The 21,545-nt window shown below is 39.9% G+C and overlaps 1 protein-coding gene across 1 annotated transcript in view; it reads left to right on the top strand.

Annotated features, from left to right (window-relative positions):
- The window catches only part of lonrf2 (LON peptidase N-terminal domain and ring finger 2), a 195,351-nt gene that overhangs the window by 117,721 nt on the left and 56,085 nt on the right, over positions 1–21,545 (top strand). Inside the window, exons 3-8 of the mRNA XM_084107169.1 lie at positions 2,769–2,891; positions 12,144–12,305; positions 12,722–12,893; positions 13,039–13,141; positions 13,213–13,327; positions 20,354–20,475. Of these exons, the coding sequence (XP_083963295.1) occupies positions 2,769–2,891; positions 12,144–12,305; positions 12,722–12,893; positions 13,039–13,141; positions 13,213–13,327; positions 20,354–20,475 (797 nt within the window). The remainder of the gene's footprint in view (positions 1–2,768; positions 2,892–12,143; positions 12,306–12,721; positions 12,894–13,038; positions 13,142–13,212; positions 13,328–20,353; positions 20,476–21,545) is intronic.

Genomic DNA, 21,545 nt, shown 5'->3' with positions numbered 1-21,545 from the left:
TTCGACAACCTACGCGCCAGAGAAATATTAGCTGATTATTTCTGAAATAGTAATGTACCTTGAATCTGCACCCACATTACCCATCAGCCTACTTTGGCACACCACTGGTTTTATTTAGCTATCCAACTATCAAAATCTGTGTAGCAGAGCTGTTTGACCCTCTGGACAGCACGGAGGATGGAGCAGATGCTTTTACGTTGTAGCGAAGTGCAGACCAGTATCGATTTAAGTGTAAATATGCAGCAGTCATAACTTTTATTTTAGACAGCATGCTGAGTTTTGAACAAGGGATGAAGCTGAAATCAAATTAATTAATGATATTGCAAAATAAAGCCACAGAACTGATGCACTGCTGACTCCAAACACTGGACAATACTGTTTCGTATTGTTGAATGAATCCGAGTCTTTGAACAAATCGGTTGAGTGAATGATTCAATGTCCAATGGACGGCTTAATTCCTGAATTAATCAGCCTTTGGAACAAATTGGTTGAATGAATGACTCACTGACTCTTTTAAGACTTGCTGCCACCTACTGGCGGTCTTACTCTCATAATCTAAGTATCGTTTCATAGTTCATTTTGAAATGAAATGTACTTTATTGTCCCTGATAGGGAAATTTGTAATGGACTCCATAGCCAGCATTTCGCCAAAACCTGATACATTAAAAAATTACACAAAATATTCATACACATCATACACATAAAAATAAATGGACTTTATTTTGTCATTTAATTCATAAAGCTATTCAAAATGTTATATTTAAAACATTAATCTCGCAACACTATGCAATTTTAAAGGGGTGGTTGATTATGATTTCACTTTTTCAACTTTAGTTAGTGTGTAATGTTTCTGTTTGAGCATTAACAACTGCAAATCTGTAAAGTTACAACGCTAAAAGTTCAAAGCAAAGGGAGATATTTGCTTTTAAATAAATTGATTTTTAAGGACTACAACAAACAGCTGGTAGGGACTACACGACATTCCTCCAGGGTTAGTGACATCACCAACCCTATAATTTACATAAACCCCGCCCCCCGGAACACGGTTTATAGATTATCAAGACAGAATATGCTAATCAATGACTAGAAGATAACTACACATAAGCTACATAAATTCATCAACTAACCATTAGGAAATGTCCTGTTGCATTCTACATGTTGTCACTTCTTGAGTCTCTCCATCATTGTCTGGATCCGGTTTGAACATAAAAGGCTAAAAGTTTTTGAAAATTTCAGTGTATGTCTGTGTGAGTGCAAGCTCTTGAAGCTCCACCCCCTGTGCTGGGAGCAGCAGCTCATTTGCATTTAAAGGAACAGACACAAAACGGTGCGTTTTTGCTCACCCTCAAAAAGTGACAATTTTAACATGCTATATAAAAATATCTTTGGGGTATTTTGAGCTAAAATTTCACATACACACACTGGGGACATCAAATACTTATTTTACATCTTGTGAAAAGGGCATTATACCACCCCTTTAATCACTGTGTAAATCCTCTGAGCAGCATTAAACAGTTTGTAAAAAAAAATCTAAATGCCACTTCAGAATTCAGATGCAGCTTCTTTGGTTGATACTGATTCATTTGATTGGTAACAGCCTATTGTCTTATTATTGTACTTGAATTTATTGATTAAATTTAAGAATTTAACAAAAGATGACAAATATATTTTAAAAAGATTAGAAAAATTGAAGATGACGATACATTTACAAATACTCTTCTCTGGCTTTATTGTTTTAAGGTGTCATTTTATGGTTTTGATCTTCCCGCAACTGAGAGAGCACTTCCTGGACCTGTGTTATAAATTGTATTATAATGGCTATTTAACATTACCCCTGACTAGGCGTGCCGTGCTGCATAGACAATCAAAAAAATAACATGTAAGATATAACACGCCAGTTGGATAGTGACAAATATGATGCCATATCTCTATGAAAAAAAACATAACAACAACAACAAAACTAAAAACTAACAGAATAACAACTAGAACAATAGATGTGACATTGATAAAAAATAATGTAATTTATATCTTTATCATATTTCAACTTCCTTGTCCAAAACAGCACTTCGTTACAATGTGCATCTCCGTGCTATCCAGTGGGTCGTGGAGCTTTGCCACACAGATTTTGCTAAATAAAACCAGTGGAGTGCCAAAGAAGTAGGCTGATGGGTAATGGGTGCAGATGCGAGGTATATTAATATTTGTGAAATAATCAGCTAATATTTCTCTGGCATCTCATAACATTATTTATGAAGTTGTAATTTTGCAGTGTAAATGCATTAATGCCAGCTTTGAGCTTCATTTAACAGCCTCAGTAAATAAATTAATCTGAATGCCATATGAATTTAGTGATAAAATTGAAGAGTTTGACTTGAAATATGTCACATATTTAATAATGTTTGGAAAAACTGAAGGCCTTTTAGACCTCTAAAAATACAAATATGCCCTTTTAAGGACCATTTAGCCTTTCCATACGTGTCAAAGTTTTTTGCATGTTCACATAGCAAGTGTGACAGAAGTCACCAAGTTTTGTACTTGTGATGAAGTCCAATAAATAAATAAATAAATAAATAAAATATTTAAACATGTAATTTTGTTTGGTCACTAGCAACCAAAGACTACCAGAGGGTTAAATACATGTGCCCACTGTGCATTGTTTTCTTAAAGCCAGCGGGTTGCGTAGGCACCATAGTTCTTGTGCCCGGAATATTGCTGTTTTGTGTTGTTGGGCTTTAGTTACTTTTATTTACCATGTTTTCTCTTTACAGGCTCACTACATTAAGGCCACAGCATTCAGGGGCACCGGCCGCAGTGAAGAGGCTTTACAGGAGTATTTCTTCTGTGTGGCTTTGAAATCTGACTGGATCACTGTAAAACTGGAGGCTCAGAAGGTACATTAATCTTTGTGTATTTGCGTATGTCAGCCTTTGTCTGGCAGATCTCCTCACATGATGGTTTCTCCTCTGGGCTGCACGATTTAGAAAGAAAAAAAATCTAATTGCGATTATTATTATTATTATTATTATTATTTTATCAAAATTGATTTAAAAGGCAATTTAAAAAAAAAAAAAAGAGCTACAGGTTTGTTGTGGTGGTTTGCACAGCATCAAAGAAAGACCAATTACAAACTTATCCTCGAACACTAAAATAAACAAATGAAACCGCACAGTTAATAGCACTACTGTTTATTTTAAAATGACATTATTAAAATGACATTATAAATGATTCTGCCATTTATTTTCAAATAAAGTTGTCATGATCCAAACATCTGGTATGATGCGAATGCACAAGTGAACTAAGTTACTTGCTAGTCAGAAGGCTCCTGTTCCCAAAATGCGCTCTTCCCATAACAACGCACTAAAACATGGACTCACAAAGAATTCACAAAATTATTTTACAGTAGTGTTTTCATTATAATTTTATGTAGCCTATATAACAGACTGCTACCAATCTCGATCTGAATTCTGACTTGATGCAGCCTGAATCACAATGGCACTGTGTTTCGTTAGTTGGCCAAAGGAGAAGCATCTTCTTTTTTTTCTTCTTCTTCTTTTTTTTTTTGACTGAGCCTTGTTTCTCACAAGGTTTTTTTCTCCATTCTGTCACCTCCTGATGACAGAAGTGAGTTTGGGTTCCTTGCCACTGTCGCCTCTGGCTTGCTTAGTTGGGGACACTTAATATTCAACAATAATATTGATCTGACTGTACTGATGCTGTTCTATGGGAACGATGACATAATTTTTAGCAGAACTGTTTTATAGATGAGATGAACTAATTTAGTAATTGATAGGGGTGTGGCGAGACACTTAGCTCACAAGATGGGTTCACGAGAACAAGACAAGATTGTTGCACAGAATTTTTAAGAAATCCTCTATGACAAAATTCATGACTGGAAAAATAGTAGCAGGTGCATTTTGAAAAGTTTTAACTAATCATCTTGTAATGAATGTCATTTCAGTTCTACTTTCTGAATATGAATTATCATATACATTGAAAGAAAACAATATAAGCACTGTAAAAGGTTTTGCCACAACTGAAGGAGAAAAGTCTCGGTTACATATAAAAGTACATACAAAAGTCTCGGTTACATACATTTAAATCCATGTGTTCTAAACCTAAATCTGAACCTTGGATAAATGATTTTACTCGGGCTGCTAGACAAAAGTGTAGAAAAGCGGAGCGCAAGTGGAAAAAAGATCATTTGCAGGTTTCTTATGAGATTCTTAGAGAAAGTTTGCATAGTTATCAGAGAACTGTTAAAGCTGAGAAGACCAAGTATCTCTCAGATTTTATTTTAAATAATTGCCATAAACCTCATGTTCTTTTTAAAACAATTTACTCTGTTCTGAATACCCCCCAAACCGTTTATCATGTAGAATCTTCTGAGGCCTGTGAAAAATTTCTCCATTTCTTTGTGGATAAGGTTGCCTCAATTAGAGCAAGCATTTCACTTCCTGCTTTAGACCCCTCCATTTCCATAGAGTGTGCAGCTGTTTTCACCCGATTTGAGTCTGTATCCCTCGCTACACTTACAAACATTGTTACACATTTGAAACCCTCAGTGTGTCCCACTGATATTGTCTCACCTCGCCTTTTTAAAGAGGTGTGGGACACTATTGGACCTAATATTCAAGAAATTATAAATAGCAGCCTTGTTTCAGGCTTTGTACCAGTCTATTTAAAACAAGCGGTGGTGCAGCCACTCATTAAAAAAACTAATTTGGACAAATCGGTACTCTCAAACTATCGCCCTATCTCTAAACTTCCATTTGTCTCGAAGATTTTAGAGAAGGCAGTTCTATTACAGTTACAGTCCTTTTTAGACACACATGGTGTTCTTGAAGTTTTCCAATCGGGTTTTAAGACATTTCATAGCACTGAATCCGCACTTTTGAGAGTTTTTAATGATCTTTTAATTTCAACTGACTCTGGAGATTGTGCAATTCTTATGCTTTTAGATCTCACAGCAGCATTTGACACAGTTGACCACAGTATCCTTATATCTCGCCTCGAGCATGCCGTAGGGATTAAGGGTACTGCCTTAGAATGGTTTAGGTCATACTTGTCAGACAGAGATTTTAAAGTCAGTTTTGGTGGCTCTATTTCACCTTCTGTGTCTCTCACATGTGGAGTTCCCCAGGGTTCGATTCTCGGGCCAATTCTCTTTTCACTCTATTTGCTCCCCCTTGGATTAATATTAAAAAGACACAACGTCAGTTTCCATCTCTATGCAGATGATTTGCAAATCTATCTGCCCATCAAAAGAAATGATGGTAATTCTTTAACAAGATTGGTTGACTCTTTTAATGATATTAAAGCCTGGATGGCTGTAAATTTTTTAAACTTTAATGAGAGTAAAACTGAGGCCATGATTTTTAAACCCAGTGCCACTTCTGATGTCTCACAAATAAATCTGGCCATTTTGCAACCTTATGTTAAGTCTGTTGTAATAAACTTGGGAGTTAAAATGGATTGTGATTTTAAAATGGAGAAGCAGATCAACTCTGTTGTGAAAGCCAGTTTTTTTCAACTTAGGCTTCTCACTAAGCTTAAGCCCTTTTTATCCATCATAGACTTTGAGAGGGTTATACATGCATTTATCACAACACGTCTTGATTATTGTAATGCTCTGTATGTAGGTGTTAGCCAGGCCTCCCTTTCTCGTCTACAACTGGTTCAAAATTCGGCCGCTCGTCTTCTTACTGGCATTCGTAAGCGTGAGCATATCACCCCTGTCCTTGCCTCTCTTCACTGGCTCCCTGTTAATTTTAGGATTCATTTTAAGATTCTATTGTTTGTTTTCAAAGCCCTTCATGGACTAGCTCCTGTTTATATTACTTCTCTGTTGAAGCCACATGCTCCTTCAATATCTTTAAGGTCTGCAAACCAGTCTCTTCTTGTCGTCCCTAAAACGCGTCTCAAAAGCAGAGGGGATCGAGCTTTCTCAGTCGCAGCCCCGAGACTGTGGAATGAATTGCCTCTTCATGTTAGACTGGCCCCCAGCCTTCTGGTTTTCAAATCGCGACTTAAAACACATTTTTATTCCTTGGCTTTTAATCCGGCATGAGAATTGTTGTAATTGTTTGGTGTTGTATCTTGTCTACTTATTGTTTCTTCTAAATGTACAGCACTTTGGTCACCATGGTTGTTTTTAAATGTGCTATAGAAATAAAGTTTGTATTGTATTGTATTGTATATGTAACCCTCGTTCCCTAAAGGAGGGAACGGAGACGTTACGTCAGTGACTAACGAAATGGGGGTTTCGCTAGAGAGCCCTATCACCTTCGAGTATTAGAAAATGAGCCAATGGTATGAAAATACCATGGGTCTGCGGAATTTGAATCGCGATCTCCACCCCACCGTATGGGTATAAAAGGAGCAGCGAGCACAATTTCGCATTATGTTACCTGCTGAGGAGCCGCGACTGTGCACCCCGGCCGTTTCAGCGGCACAGTGGTAGTGGCATGCGGACGTAATGTCTCCGTTCCCTCCTTCAGGGAACTCAGGGTCTATGGAGACATCTGAGTAAAATAGCACACATATCCAGTCCGTGGAGTGGAATGGGTGCAGCAAATGAAGACACAGAGCAGATCCTAGCTACTGGCCACTGGGAGCGAGTACACGAGAGGACACTGGCTCTACACGGAGATTGTAGAATCTCGCGAATGTGTTAGGTGTCGCCCAGCCTGCAGCTCTACAGATGTCTGTTAGCGAGGCGCCATGCGCTAGTGCCCAGGAGGAAGCAACGCTCCGAGGCGCTCTGCGGGCAAAGCTGCATTGCAACAGAGCGCTCCACCGGAGGGACCGCAGTGTACCCTTTGGCCGCCGCGCCATCGAGGGCAGAGAAAGCTGCCGGCCTACGAGAAGTCAACAGGGACTTCCACGATCTGGTGACTTCCTGATGCACCTCCAGGAAGAAAGGCACTGGGGGCGGGTACTGGCGACCGCCAGCATGCGCCACTTCCAGGAACCAATCGTCCAGGCTTGAGCGCTCGGGGGAGGGCGGCGGGCGCCACTCCAACCCGATGCTCTCAGCTGCCTGGGCAAGCATGGCCGTCAGCTCTGTATCGGACTCAGTGAATGCTGACACTCCCGAGGGAAGCAACGCAGCCAAATCCTCATCTCCAGAGGAATCTAGCCCGCCTTGTGATGCTGTGAGCGACATGGCGTCATCTGCCGGAGCCCCGAATGAAACACTGGGTCCTGAAAGGAACCAGGCTCACCCAGAAGCTCCAGGGCTTGCGATGTGGAGGGGGCCGTGGGCCGAGGAAGACTTGTCGAGTTGTTCCACACCATAACCCTCAGATCACCCTGGCCACCAGCCAAAGTATCCCCTCTCGAGGAGGAGATAGATTGGGGTGTGGCAGAGGGGAATCTACCCCCACGGAGGTCATTGAGTCTTGATCTAACCACCGCGATGGCCACGTTCCCGCAATGAGAACATGACTCATCCAGGAGCACTGCCTGAGCGTGATTAAAGCCCAAACACGCGAGGCAGCACTCGTGACTGTCAGGCGGATGGACCATGCGCCCACAACCAGAAACACATGGGCGAGACATATTTAAAAAGACGTGCCCGTGCAGCTCTTTAGAAAGAAAAAAGCTCTTTTAGTAGTGCTGAAGTGCCCAGGGGAGAAACACGAGCCGCGTGCAAGCCACTGCACAGACCAGCAGCAGGATTGTGAATCTGCTGAAACACGCCGTCACACTAACACCGGCTGAAGAGCGCTCATTGCTTTGAAGAAGGCGAAGGAGAAGCACATACACGCTTCGGCTCCAAAGCAAAAACATAATGCGAGATTGCACTCGCGGCTCCTTTTATACCCATGTGGTGGGGCGGAGTTCGCATTGCAAATTCCGCAGACCCATGGTGTTTTCATACCATTGGCTCATTTTCTAATACTTGTGATGGGGCTCCCTAGCGAAACCCCCATTTCATCAGTCACTGACGTAACTCGTAGTGACTGACTGAAAGAGAAACAGGCTCCTGTATGATTTCACATGAGTCTCTTCAGACCTTACTGTACTTGAATTATGAGCTTCCAAAACTTCTGATTGAGGCTGTTTGTGACTTAATTGAACTACTTTCCACAAATTGAACATATAAATTAAAAGTATAAATACCAAAAAAACCAAATAAAAGTCTTTAAAAAATAAAAATTAAGTGCAAACAATAAGTGAAACCATAATCAAAGTACTCTCTCAATATTCAAAGTGCAAACAGAGACCAAAACAGAGACCAGAGCTAAGAGGTGGTTACAACTACTCAGCCCAGCCTAAGATAGGTTTAATAGCCTAATTTGCACGCATCAGAGAGCTTGCGTTTTAATTTCACTCTCGAATTCGTGATCGCACGCTCTCTGTGTATAGGGAGCGGCGGTGCTAAGTGCGCATTTTACAAGAAAAGACATTTATCTGACATTAAGGCTCTGTTGCGCAACGAATCATCCGCCATGGTTTTGTCAGTCTAGCCTTACTCTCGTCACGCAATCAGTGAACTGTGATTCCTGCTTCACTGTGTGCTACTCTGCTAGCTCGTGCTGGATGAGCAGAGCATGATAAATGGTTTTTATTTCTTTAACGAAAAAGAAAAACAACAGTGGAGGCATGTAATGTAAACTGTGGCTTATTCTATGCTAATTTCACCCTCATGCTCTGTCATGCGATATCACAAGATGGCTTTTCCCCTCGACGAGAAATCTCATCACAATTTACGAGATCTCATCATACCCCTAATTAATTGATGATCTTTACAACGGAACTGAATCAACACTGAACTGACTTCAGCTGAACAACAGCCGAAATGCATAATGCATTTCCCTGTTATTACTATATAGCTGCTTTGAAACAATCTGTATTATATAAAGGACTATATCAATAACGGTGGCTTGACTTGACTTCTGCTGCACATTGCACATATTTTTGCACATATTTTTCTCTTTGAAGTGATTTCAATCATATTTCAAGCAATTCTAAATTATCGTGGCAGACAGTAAGCAACTGAAGCGTTTCAGCTGAAGGAAATTATCCATTATTTATCTGCTTCAATATATAGGCCAAATTTTCTTATCGAGTCAATAACAATCACATTAAAAATTAAAGGAGAACTCCGGGCAATTTTTAAGTTAATCTTGATCATTAGACCTTTGTGAGTACTGTCTATAGAAAAAAAAAAACGAACCGGATCGGTGCTTGCAACACGGAGCTACTACAGCTAATGTCCAGAGCTCCCACTCAGCTATAACAGCAGTTATGGGGGCATATACATAAAGGGTGTCTTTGCGCCTGTTAACAGACACAAAATGCAATTAAAATGTCTGTCCAACATGAACAGGGCCCTTACATGACAACAAGATGCGTTTAGCAACTTAGCCATTGTTTAAAATCACCTAAATAGTGTTTTAGATGGCTAGCTGTAGTCTCGCGCTGAAGTCCCGTGGGAACTCAGTTGTAGCCGGAAAAAGGTAAACAACAGTGTGCAGGTGGGAGGAGCGTTGTGTGTGTGAAGAGTGATGATCGGAGTTGCTCACAAGTGAAGAAGAAATGGTTTGCGTTTGTGCCGTTCCGAATTGTGGCAACAGAATGCGAAAATACAAGAACACAACGCTCCTCCCACCTGCACACTGTTGTTTACCTTTTTCCGACTACAACTGAGTTCCCACGGGACTTCAGCGTGAGACTACAGCTAGCCGTCTATTTAGGTGAATTTAAACAATGGTTAAGTTGCTAAACGCATCTTGTTGTCATGTAAGGGCCCTGTTCATGTTGGACAGACATTTTAATTGCATTTTGTGTCTGTTAACAGGCACAAAGACACCCTTTATGTATATGCCCCCATAACTGCCGTTATAGCCGAGTGGGAGCTCTGGACATTAGCTGTAGTAGCTCCGTGTTGCAAGCACCGATCCGGTTCGTTTTTTTTTTTCTATAGACAGTACTCACAAAGGTCTAACGATCAAGATTAACTTAAAAATTCCCCGGAGTTCTCCTTTAACATATATTGGCCGATACTGATATGGTGGTCGATATATTGTGCATTCCACATCTTTCAATTCCACTTCAACCTTCTTCCTGCGTGTATCATACAGTTTTGGGATGACTTCATTAAAGAGTGTACAAAAGGGAATGTGATATATTTTACCGAGAATATCTCGCCCTTATCTCGGTATCTTGCCATATCTTTAGCCATGTAACATATGACACCTGTTATTTTGCTGTACCTTCGTGAAGATTTGTCATTGGGTGTGACGCTTTTAAATGCTTGAGCAATTGAAGTTTGCTTGGCTGTCAGTTGTGTTTGTTGCAGTGAACCAGTCTGTTTATCCGTGGACCTTTTAACCATGCATCCATCACTGTGATGCTTCTGCAGGTGTGATAGAGGTTGTTTGTGTTGTCTCGCAAGGTTGACACAGATATTCGACAGGTTGTACTAAGTACTTGCCTCTTTTAAGCACACCAGAACTTAAGCACATGATACCTTTTTATTTTTTAGGTACAAAGTCATCTGCAGGACTTCTACAGACAGACTGGTTCTTGGCTTGTGTTACGTTCCCTCTTTAGTCTAGGGGATTTAAAGAGGGAGTAACAAATTATGTAACAAAAATAAATAAATAATCGTGAGAAATCTCCTTTCCGTCTATCCCAGCTCTAATTACTTTTCACATTTATATCTAAAAGGCTACACAAGACCCATTGATTTACACCTTGTCACAAAAGGAAATTGAAAGAGTATGCTTAAGGAGTTTTTCCTTTATTAAAGGCTTAACCGATATATTTATAAAACAAACAAAGATCAACAAACAGGCAAACAAATTTAAATAATAACCAGATCGTCAGGAGAGGGCCAGGCCAAAATAACAAACAAAACGGGCTTCCTAAAGTTTAAACCCAGCTAAATTACCTAACAAAAGAAATCAAAAATTAAAGACAGTTATCTTACCTCTCTCCCTGACTAGCGAGAAATAAACAGGAGAAAAGTTTAGGGATGGATAATCCAAATAAATTGGCGCCCATCTCCCTACACAGTTTAATAATTTAAACTCACACAGTCTAAATGGTGGTTGTACTCAGACAACAGATTTCACAACAGATTATACGTTGGTGTTTTTTTTTTTCAACAGCAGTTCACACAACAACGTCTGGGATAGCTGGAGAGGGATTCCTGCTGATCACAGTTTCTTTGCTGCTTTATACAGGCTGCCAACAGAAAGCCACGCTCCTGCTAATTAGCATCAGCTGCGGACGATTTGGAGCGCTGCATGAGAGAAATGCTGCGTTCCAGTCCAAAATTATCATGCCCTTCACTCACTACTTCCCTCAGTGCCCAGTACTGGCGGAAACTGCAATGGCTGAACTGGAACGTCCTAAGCCCTTGATCACTTGGAATCAGCTAAAGAGTTGATTTATTATTTAAATTTTTTTCCCTTTAAGAATTTGTTTAATGCAGCATCCAAATGTATGGTGTGTGTGGGTTGTTTTAAATTAAAAAAAAATATATAATTAATATATCATAGAGTTGTTTGTTGTGGTGGTGATTAGACGAGATTTGTGGTGACTTCACAATCGTACTGCATTGTGGGACATATAGGTGCCTGAAGTGTACATATGAAGTAGACTCGCTCCCTTGGTCAAAATCGAGGGAACGAGGGTCTGTCCATATAAACTTCCCTCGTCCACTTCACGAAGTGGAACGCACTTCAAAATGGTGGCGGGGATTCCCCCGAGGGGAAGTGCTTAGGGAAGTTTGCAAGTGTGTGTCTAAAAGTGGACTGGAACGCAGCAAAAGAGAGAGAGAGAGAGAGAGAGAAGAAAGGGAGAAAACAATCACCAGCACAATATAAACACAAGACTATGTCACAGGACGTAACACTTGTTATTCACTCAGCACGTGCATTGTGTTAATATGCCTCCTATTGGTTTAACTCTGTGTCAATGTAATGTGTTCAGGAAGCAAACAGTCTACGTTAATAATCACAGCCATTTGAAAATTGCAATTTCGGTTTAGAAACGATTAATCATGCAGTCCTACTTAAGCCCTTAGTTTCTTTAATTTAAGAACTGATGAGTGTTAGGTGACTGCAGTGTGATGTTTTGCATGTCCATGCCAACATTACTGTTGTACAACTGTATCTGTGTATCTACAGATCCTGAGTCACATGTTCTCTTCAGTCTTTGTGAATGAGGGTCTGGCTACGTTCCTGCAACCCCTTCCAGCTGGCCCCTCCCCTCGTGTCAAACCCTCATCCCTCCTCAGTTCTCTTCACTCCTCTCTTCATAGAGATGGAGCCAAAGCAGGCTGCTCCAAGGTTACTGCATATGTGTTCACAGATACAATTGATTTCAACAATTTGCTACAATGAAGATATCACACTGACCCCCGGTTTCACAGACAAGGCTTAAGCTAGTCCTAGACTAAAATGCATGTTTGAGCTGTTTTAACTTAAAGTAACTTCCACAGACAAATATTAAAATCTTTTTTGTCTCAGAATGCACATCAGTAATGTTTTTTTTTTTTTTTTTTTTCTATGCCACGTTTATTAAAGCTACTTGAATACCCTAATTTAACTAAGGCCTAATCCTGGCTTAGTTTAAGCCCTCTCTGTGAAACCGGGCCTGAATGTTTATAAAACTAATTTTGCTTTTCAAGCCATTTTTTGAATCATAGCATAGGACCACTGCATCATCAATTCTAAAACCATTCTTTCTTTCTTTTTTTTCTTAGGAACAAACAGTCAGTTGCAGTAATTTCAAAGATGGGAAATCTTATATTTTACAAAGATCTGAAAATGTAAACTCTGTTGGCCTTTCTTCACTTTTTGTTCCACCCATCCTAAAAAGGAAATGGACAGAAGATGCTAAGGAGTTTGAACCACCCAGCAAACAGCTCAAAGAAGGTATGGGGTTTAAATCCATGAATTATTCAGCTAAAAAAAAAAAAAGATTACTTTGAACAAAAAATTGTGAAGTAAGGAATTTTGTATTTGGCGCTAAGATCTCTTTTTTTTTTCCTATATTTTCTTCCATTTGCTTCATTCCCAGACAAGGCAAATTCATCCAAAACTCTCCCTACCTTTTCTCAGGAAAGGCAAGTTCCATCGCAGCTTTTGGACAGTGCAGACTTTGAATGTTCTCTCTGCATGAGGTAATAATAAATTCTGTCTTGAAAATAATTCTTAATTTTGTATACATCTAAAACCTCCTCACTTATTGCAGACTGTTTTATGAGCCTGTCACCACACCCTGTGGACATACTTTCTGCCTTAAGTGTTTGGAGCGCTGCTTGGACCACAACCCTAACTGTCCTCTGTGTAAGGAGAACCTCTCTGAGGTAAATATGAGGCCTATTTACACTTGTCACTTAATGTGTTTTTACTGATGAGATAGCTATCCAATTTCTTAAAACGGTTTAATTTTCACTTGGCCACATAATGTGTCTCCGTAAAGTTCACATCACCAAAAGCAACAGATATGTGCTGCAATTTGTTCATCATCAGCTTTTTTCAAGATCGAAAAGACTGCAAAAGGAGAGAGAGCTGCGCCAACGTTGGGGGAGAATATTTTAATGAAAATGACTGGGTTGAGTCTTCAGGATGTAATGCCGAATATTGAATATCCTTTGCAGCAGTTTGCGCATCTGTTTGCAGAAGAAAGATGCTCAACTGTTCATCTCTGTTGGGCCATATCTGTGGAGATGCGTGTTGCGGTAGTGCAGTCATATCTGGCTACTGGGAGCCGGTATTTTGTACCATTTTGGAGGGAGTAAATTTTACTTATATGGCTTCAACAACCAGATACATTTACACTTGTCCAGTTTAGTCTGAAATGCATCTCAAACAACCTCCTGAATTGGTTTGAGCGATCGGATTTAAATGTCTCTAAAATGTTTCAGAGGGCATTTACACCTGGTCTTTTCATGATCAGAGAAAACACATGAACTCACCAGGTGTAAATAGATATTAGATTAATAAATAGATAGCCCATAAATCCTTAGTTGAAACTGAAAATCCCTATGTTGAAAATTGGTATTTATCATCTTTGGTGGACGTCCTAACATATCCTCTAATATGACTCGAATACATAAAAAAACACGGCTGCCAGCAGTAAATCAGATTTCATCAGCTTATTACATTAAATCACCTTTAGAAAAATGTAGATATTCATACGTTTCATATAAAGCTGAAACGACACGTTGATGTAAAGTCAGCAATAGGCAAAAAAACAACAAAAAAACTGTGAACATGCTGATATCATGAGCAACGATTTTGGGGGGGGGGGGGATCTCTGCGATTTTTCTCATTAAAAATTTGATTTAAAAAAAAAAAAAAGAGTAAAGAACACCAGGTTTGTTGTGCCTACTTGTAGGGCTGCACAATTTGTCCCCAAAAGTTTGTGCTTATATCAATATGACTTATAATTATTATGATGATTATTAGTAGTAGATAAAGATATTTAAAAAATAATTACACTATTTTATTATTAAAAATGTATAAAATATTTAAGAATTAATTAATTAATATAGTAATTAAAAGAATAATACAGAAAACTTTTATTTTATGGGAAAAAAGCAAGCGTAACTGTAAATCATTAGAAAGGAACACTTCAATACACTACACTAGAGAAACACATGGATTACACATTCCAGAAATCTCTAATATGGACAAAGGTATCCAGCTATCGTTGTAACTGAATAAAAATAATATAGAAATGCTTTGACTTATTAAATATGAAGACAGTAAACAGAACAAAGTATATTTATAATGCAATGCTAATCCACATAGCATTAATTACAGTATAGAATACGATAAAATAATATACTGTCTGCCTCATTCTGTGAGAACTTCTATTTAGGATCTGAAGTGACTTCTTATTTCTAACACTCGCCTGACGTTATGAAGTGATATGTATGTAAAATAACACATTAACTAATGTAACTGAGAATAAATGGCATAAATGATATCCTTTGCTATAGTGTTGTCAAAGTACCAGTACTTCGGTACCAAGTCGGTACTGAAAATGTGACGATACCAGCATTTCTGTAGTACCGGGTATATTCGGTACCCACTAATAGGCAGCTGCTTTAAGTCGCTTCCGTGTTTTTATCTAAGCGCGGGGCTTCAGACTAACTTTTTACTTGGAGCACTGTCTGTAGCCGATATATACCTGTGTATATTAAACTGCAAAAAGACTATTTAAATATTAACCCTGTATGTTCTGCTTGTCTCTGTGTGAATGAATGGCGCAGACGTGCGGTTTCATTTACCTCACACACACACACACACTGAAGCACGAGTGACGCTCGCGCTGTTTTCAGTCTCTGCTGCCTCACGATATGATGACATGATGAAATTCAGCTCCAAAGCCACTCTGAGAGTCACTTCATGAGCATTTTACCGTTTAATTTGAGAAAAAACTATCGTCATATCATACACACACAAGAAACTCAAAGGTCTTCATGGCAACCCGTCAAAATAAAAGTTTGGTTTAACTTGGAAAAATAGTTCCAACAGATTTTGCTGTGGTATCGAAATTGGTACCGAGAACCGTAAAATTTTAATGGTATCGGTACCGACTACTGGAATTTTGGTATCGTGACATCCCTACTCTACTAGATTAATCACTTTCGTCTTCTGAAGTAAATTCAAGGGTTATTCCTCACAGCGCATTCTCTTCCAAACTCGATGAAAAGCAGAGGAATCTGATGAAGCTTGATGCTTTGTTTATCATGGTGTTGGGGGCCTTTACAGGTTCACATGGCTCACGTGGACAATTACCGTATGAATAGTCTGCGCTTGCACGTGGGTGTGACCACATTACAGGTAATTCAGAGTTCAGATGGGAAGGTGGTTTTAATACTGATTACATAAACAGAGAATATTTTTAATATGATTACGTCATTAAAAAGTATACACTTCAAGCTTTTTAAAGACATATCTCTCTGTGTGGCAAGTATTCACTGAGTGTCGGTTCATTTTTGTGACGTGTTTCAGAAAGAAGTTAGCAGAGACTGAGACGGCAGAAAGCGCACCCTGTTTGTTTGTTTTCTTTTACATTTACATTTAGTCATTTAGCAGATGCCTTTGTCCAAAGCGACTTACAAATGAGGACTAAATTAAGCGAGTTATCGTGAAGAGGCAAAAACAATGCAAGAAGTGCTCAAAATACAAAGCTCAGGCATTGCTCAGAGTAGCATAAGCCAGACAAGGGAGAATTAAAGGAAAAGGAAAGATTTTTTTATATTATTTTTTATTGAGGTTAAGTGCTAACGGAAGAGATGAGATTTCAGTTGTCTTTTGAATGTTGTCAGGGATTCTGCATTCCGGATGAGGGTGGGGAGATCATTCCACCAGCAAGGAACTGTGAATGAGAATGTTCTGGAGAGTGATTTTGTGGCTCTCTGTGATGGTACCATGAGCCGTCGCTCATTGACCGATCGTAGGCTTCTGGTAGGGATGTAGACTCGTAGGAGCGAGTGAAAGTAGGAGGGAGCTGAGCCTGTGGTGGATCTTTAAGCAAGCGTCAATGCCTTGAACTTGATGCGAGCAGCGAGTGGTAGCCAGTGCAGAGAGATGAACAGAGGAGTGACGTGGGCCCTTTTGGGCTCTTTGAAGACAAGACGAGCTGCAGCATTCTGAATCATTTGTAGAGGTTTAGTTGCAAATGATGGATGTCCAGCCAGAAGAGCATTGCAGTAATCAAGCCTAGAAATGACTAGGGCCTGGACGAGAAGTTGTGTTGCATGCTCAGTTAGGAAAGGCCTGATCTTCCTGATGCAGTGTGCAGTGCAAACCTGCATGATTGAGCTGTCTTTGTAATTTGGTCTGTGAAGGTCAGCTGGTCATCAAATATTACTCCAAGATTTCTGAACGACCTTGATGGGGTGATTGATGAATCTAGCTTGATAGTGAAGTCGTGCTGTAGAGATGGATTGACAGGGAGGACGAGAAGCTCAGTCTTTGCCAGGTTGAGCTACAGGTTCCTTCATCCATGCTGAGATGTCCGCCAGACAGCTTGATATACGTGCAGCTACTGTGGGATCATCTGGTTGAAATGAGAGGAAGAGCTGTGTATCATCAGCATAGCAATAGTAAGAGAAACCATGTGCCTGTATGATGTGTCCCAGTGTTGTGGTGTAAATGGTGAAGAGGAGGGGTCCAAGAACTGAACCCTGAGGAACCCCTGTGGTCAGTTGATGTGCTTTGGATACCTGGCTTCTCCATGCGACCCTGAAGGATCTACGAGTGAGATAGGATTCAAACCAGTGGAGAGGGAGTACCTGTGATGCCCTGTGATGAGAGGGTGGACATAAGGATCTGATGATTCGGAGGCAGCTTTTGCATTCCGTAGGGCTTCTGTGGCTTTTTCTGAACTCATTTTCAATATCAAGCTCTTCCCTATCAGGAACATGTTAGAATGTCAGGTTATTTTGTAAACATCATGTACACCATTTAACAAACATGATCTGAACATGGATAATTGCATCATGTATTTTCCTCTCATCTCTGTAGTGTTTATGGTAAATGGTAAATGGACTGCATTTATATAGCACTTTCACAGACCTATGGCCTCACATTCACCCATTCACTCACTCATTCATACACCGACGGCAGTGTCAGCCATGCAAGGCGCCATCCAGCTCGTCGGGAGCAGCTGGGGTTAGGTGTCTTGCTCATGGACACCTCGACACTTGGTCAGGTGGAACTGGGGATTGAACCACCAACCTTCCGATTTGTAGACAACCTACATGAACCACTGAGCCACTGCCGCCCCCAAAAAAGCACAGCGGCACCCAAAAAAGCACAGCGGCACCCAAAGAAATCGCTGCTGTTCCATAAGTGTCACCTACTGTCAGAGAGTGAATTTGCATTTTCATTTAGTCCATCTGCTGTTTTTTTTTTGTGCAGGTGTCTTATGTAGCATAATTTCACAAATCTAAAATCAGACCATTCTGTTTTTTATTTAAATCTTGTAATTATACAATCTAATCAAAAACAACTGTTCATGCTACATGTGTGTAGCATCGGTGTTTGGATTGATTAAAATGCAGTGGTTTCCTCTAATTTCAAATGGCTACAGATATTTTTAAAGACCAGTTTGACATGTTATAGAAAAAATAAACAACAAATAAATTAGCTTGAAGAAAAAAAATTGGCAACCGGTGTTGGAATCTGCCCATTTGCTTGTAAAAAAAAACAGAATTGGCCCTGAAAAATCATGATCGGTGCATCTCTACTCTAGAGCGTGTAAAGCTTAATCTGTTTAAAAGCTTTATATATTAAAGCTTGAATTTATATTAATTTAAATGCAAAGTTTAATATCAGTTGTCAATTAATATAGTAATCATATGAATATATGAATTCTACAATCATAATTCATATATAGTAAAAATACAATAAATCATTAGCACCAAAAGAGGGGAAATTGTAATCCATTTTTAAAGAAATATGTGATCTCTGATTATAATTTTTAAGCATTACCTTAATGTTTTCTAATGAAATTGAAGACATATTTGTGAAGTTTCCAGACATGGCTGAATATATTGCTGTCTGTGACGGCCCGAGTGGTGGCCGCACAAGAGCGGTAATGTGGATGCACACACGCACACACATGCACACACGCCAACATGCATACATTTACACGAAGGATATACATTTAAGAATAATCTTTATTTAAACTTATTTTGTCATTCATATTCATTTGTTTTAGTATAATGATGGATCATAATAACCACACGAAACAAACAATATTAATTAATCATTTCTTTATTGGGTTTTCATATGTTTATATTTACAGCACATTTCTATATACATTGTTACTGATTTGAAGTGAACACAAATTAGTTGCGTTGTATATGTTACTTATATTTGTTTCTATTTTGAGTTTAAGTTTGAAATGAGATGAAACTGGATCTTAGTGCAGCAGTCTTTATTAATGATGAACTCAAACTAACAGTAACTCAGGATTAAAAAAACAAGGGACAGAACAACCAGGAACTAGGAAAAGTTACACATAGACGACGACAGACCCTGACCAGGAGTAAACATGGGGCTTAAATACACAGCAAACAAGAGAGGGTAAATTAACTAGACACACCTAAACAGACCTAATCAATTAGTAACCATGAAAAAAAACTGTCAGGGGGCAGATTAGAAGATTAACAAAGAAATACAAACATAAACAGAACAGGAAAAGAGATCAAAAACAGAACTCTAAGGTCTTGTCCACACAGAGACACGTTTAGCTGTATACGTAAAAATGTTGTATCGTATTGGCGTTTCGCCAAGATGTATCTGGCGTTTTGGAAGCCTGAAATCGCTATTTTTTTTATCCAGGCCCTAGAGTGGATAAATCTGAAAACGACACCCTTGCGTTTTCGTGTGTACAGCCAATCCGTATATTTTGTGAAATGATAATGTCTTCACCCCACGTGTTGACCATAGTCAGACACCGCTACGTCACGTAACAGCAATAACAACTGCGGACTACATGCTTGTGTTCGTGCTGCAGAAGCTACTGAGCCTCTTTTATTTATTTATTTATTTATTATTTACTTGAATGTATTTGTATTTTATTTCTTTATTTTACTACTTTATTTATATTTTCTTTCTTATGCTATAATGCTTGTCTGTTGTCTGATTAAGACATTTCATATTTTTTACCAGGCCATTTATGGTTGTTTACATTGTTCAATAAAGTTCTTGGTAAAAGAAAAAAATAAGCTACTGAGCCTATTGTTATTGTATACAGCGCGCAAGGTTTATGCACATGCTCCAAGTCTTCACAAATTTTTAGTGCATCTCTGTGGCAGAATTACAGCTCCACATACTGGTTTGGCATGGATACTACATCGTTTTGAGTCACAACCCTGTGTTTACAGATTTTTTTTTTTAGAACAAGGGGGAAAAAAAACGGAAAGGGTAGGCTCTGGCTTCGTGTGGATGTGGCCTAAATATGAACAAATAAACTCAAAACATGACAAATACATGATACATAAAATAATACTTCCATTAAGAGATTACAGTCTCATATTATATTAGAAATGCATGGCAGTTTTATTACTGTATGGTCTGCATGAGCCATTGGTGCTTCAACCTAGATAATTGTGGTTATCACACACTTATGAATAATGAAGTTGTTTTAACATATAATAATTTTACTATACAGCCCTGATCTGTATGAACAACATTTTATTCTCTCCTCAATGAAATGTTCTCACCCATGTCAGCATAAATGTATCATTGTTTTGCTTTAGTTTTCTTATTCATTATGTTGTTTCTGAAACTCAGTCAGTTTAGTGAGATTAGTCATTGAGGAGATACTTTCTTATCTAAAGTGCACATATCTTTCTTTTTTGCAGTATCTGGCCACTAGAGCGGACAACATAACTCATCTAATTGAAGAAGTATTGCAGCGCTACTTTTGTGAAGAGTTAGCAGAAAGGCGGAAAGTACATGAAGAAGAGATGAAAGAACTGTCAAAGTAAGTTGGCTTTGGATATAGTGGTTCCCTTTCGTGGTCACTACGAGTTACGTCAGTGACGACGAATGGGGTTTCGCTTAGAAAGCTTGTCATCTTTAAGTATATAAAACGAGCCAATGGCAATGAAATGCCATGGGTCTGCGGAATTTGCATAGCGTAACTCCGCCCCACCCTGTGGGTATATAAGGAAGTACGCCGGCATCATGCAGATATGTTTTCGCTTCGGAGCCGAGTTATTCACTTCACTCCACAAGCCAATTCTAAGTTATCATCTCTATCCTCTTCGAGACGAGCCACTCTCCAGGTGTTGGTGTGACAGCGAGTTCCAGCGAGTGCACATTCCCTGCTTATCTGCAGTGATTTGCCAGTGTTTGTGTGTTCATCTCCCTGGTCGCTTCAACACTCTGCGGAGAAATCTCCTTTCACAAAAGAGCATTGCAAGCTGCACGTATTTTTAAAGATGCCTCGCCCGTGCACTTCTGGTTGCGGTCGCGTTATATCTGACTCTGATGGGCACAATCGCTGTCTTGCGTGTCTGGGCGTTGACCACGCTAGGGCAGCATTTGTGGATGAGTCATGTTCCCATTGCGGGAACATGACCAATGCGCTGTTGCGGTCGAGACTCAATGACCTCGTTCGAGGGAGAGTCCCCTCATCGGCACTCAGACCTACGAGCTCCGCGAGAGCTGGTACTTCGGCTGGCGGCCAGGGTGACCTGAGGGTGACGGTGTGGAACAAAGCGCCGACTATTCCACGCTCCACACCCCCCCTCTTGCACAGCGCAACCCGAGAGCGTCCCAACTGAGCCCGCAGCATCGTCTCTCAGCATGCTGCGGGTCTCTTTTGGCGGTCCAGAGGAAGATGTAATGAAAATCGCTGCATCACAAGGTGGGCATGAGTCCTCGGGAAGTGAGGATTCGGCTGTGCTGCCGCATTCGGGTGTGCCAGCATTGTCCGAGTCTGATCCCGAGCTGATGGCCATACTTTCCCGGGCAGCCGTGGCCATTGGACTCGAGTGGTCTCCACCACCCGGTCCAGTGCGCTCGTGGCTGGATGATTGGTTTTTGGGT

Source organism: Abramis brama (genome assembly GCF_963993115.1).
Source record: "Abramis brama genome assembly, chromosome: 2".
Taxonomy (NCBI): domain Eukaryota; kingdom Metazoa; phylum Chordata; class Actinopteri; order Cypriniformes; family Leuciscidae; genus Abramis; species Abramis brama.
This window is presented reverse-complemented; position numbering and strand designations above follow the sequence as displayed.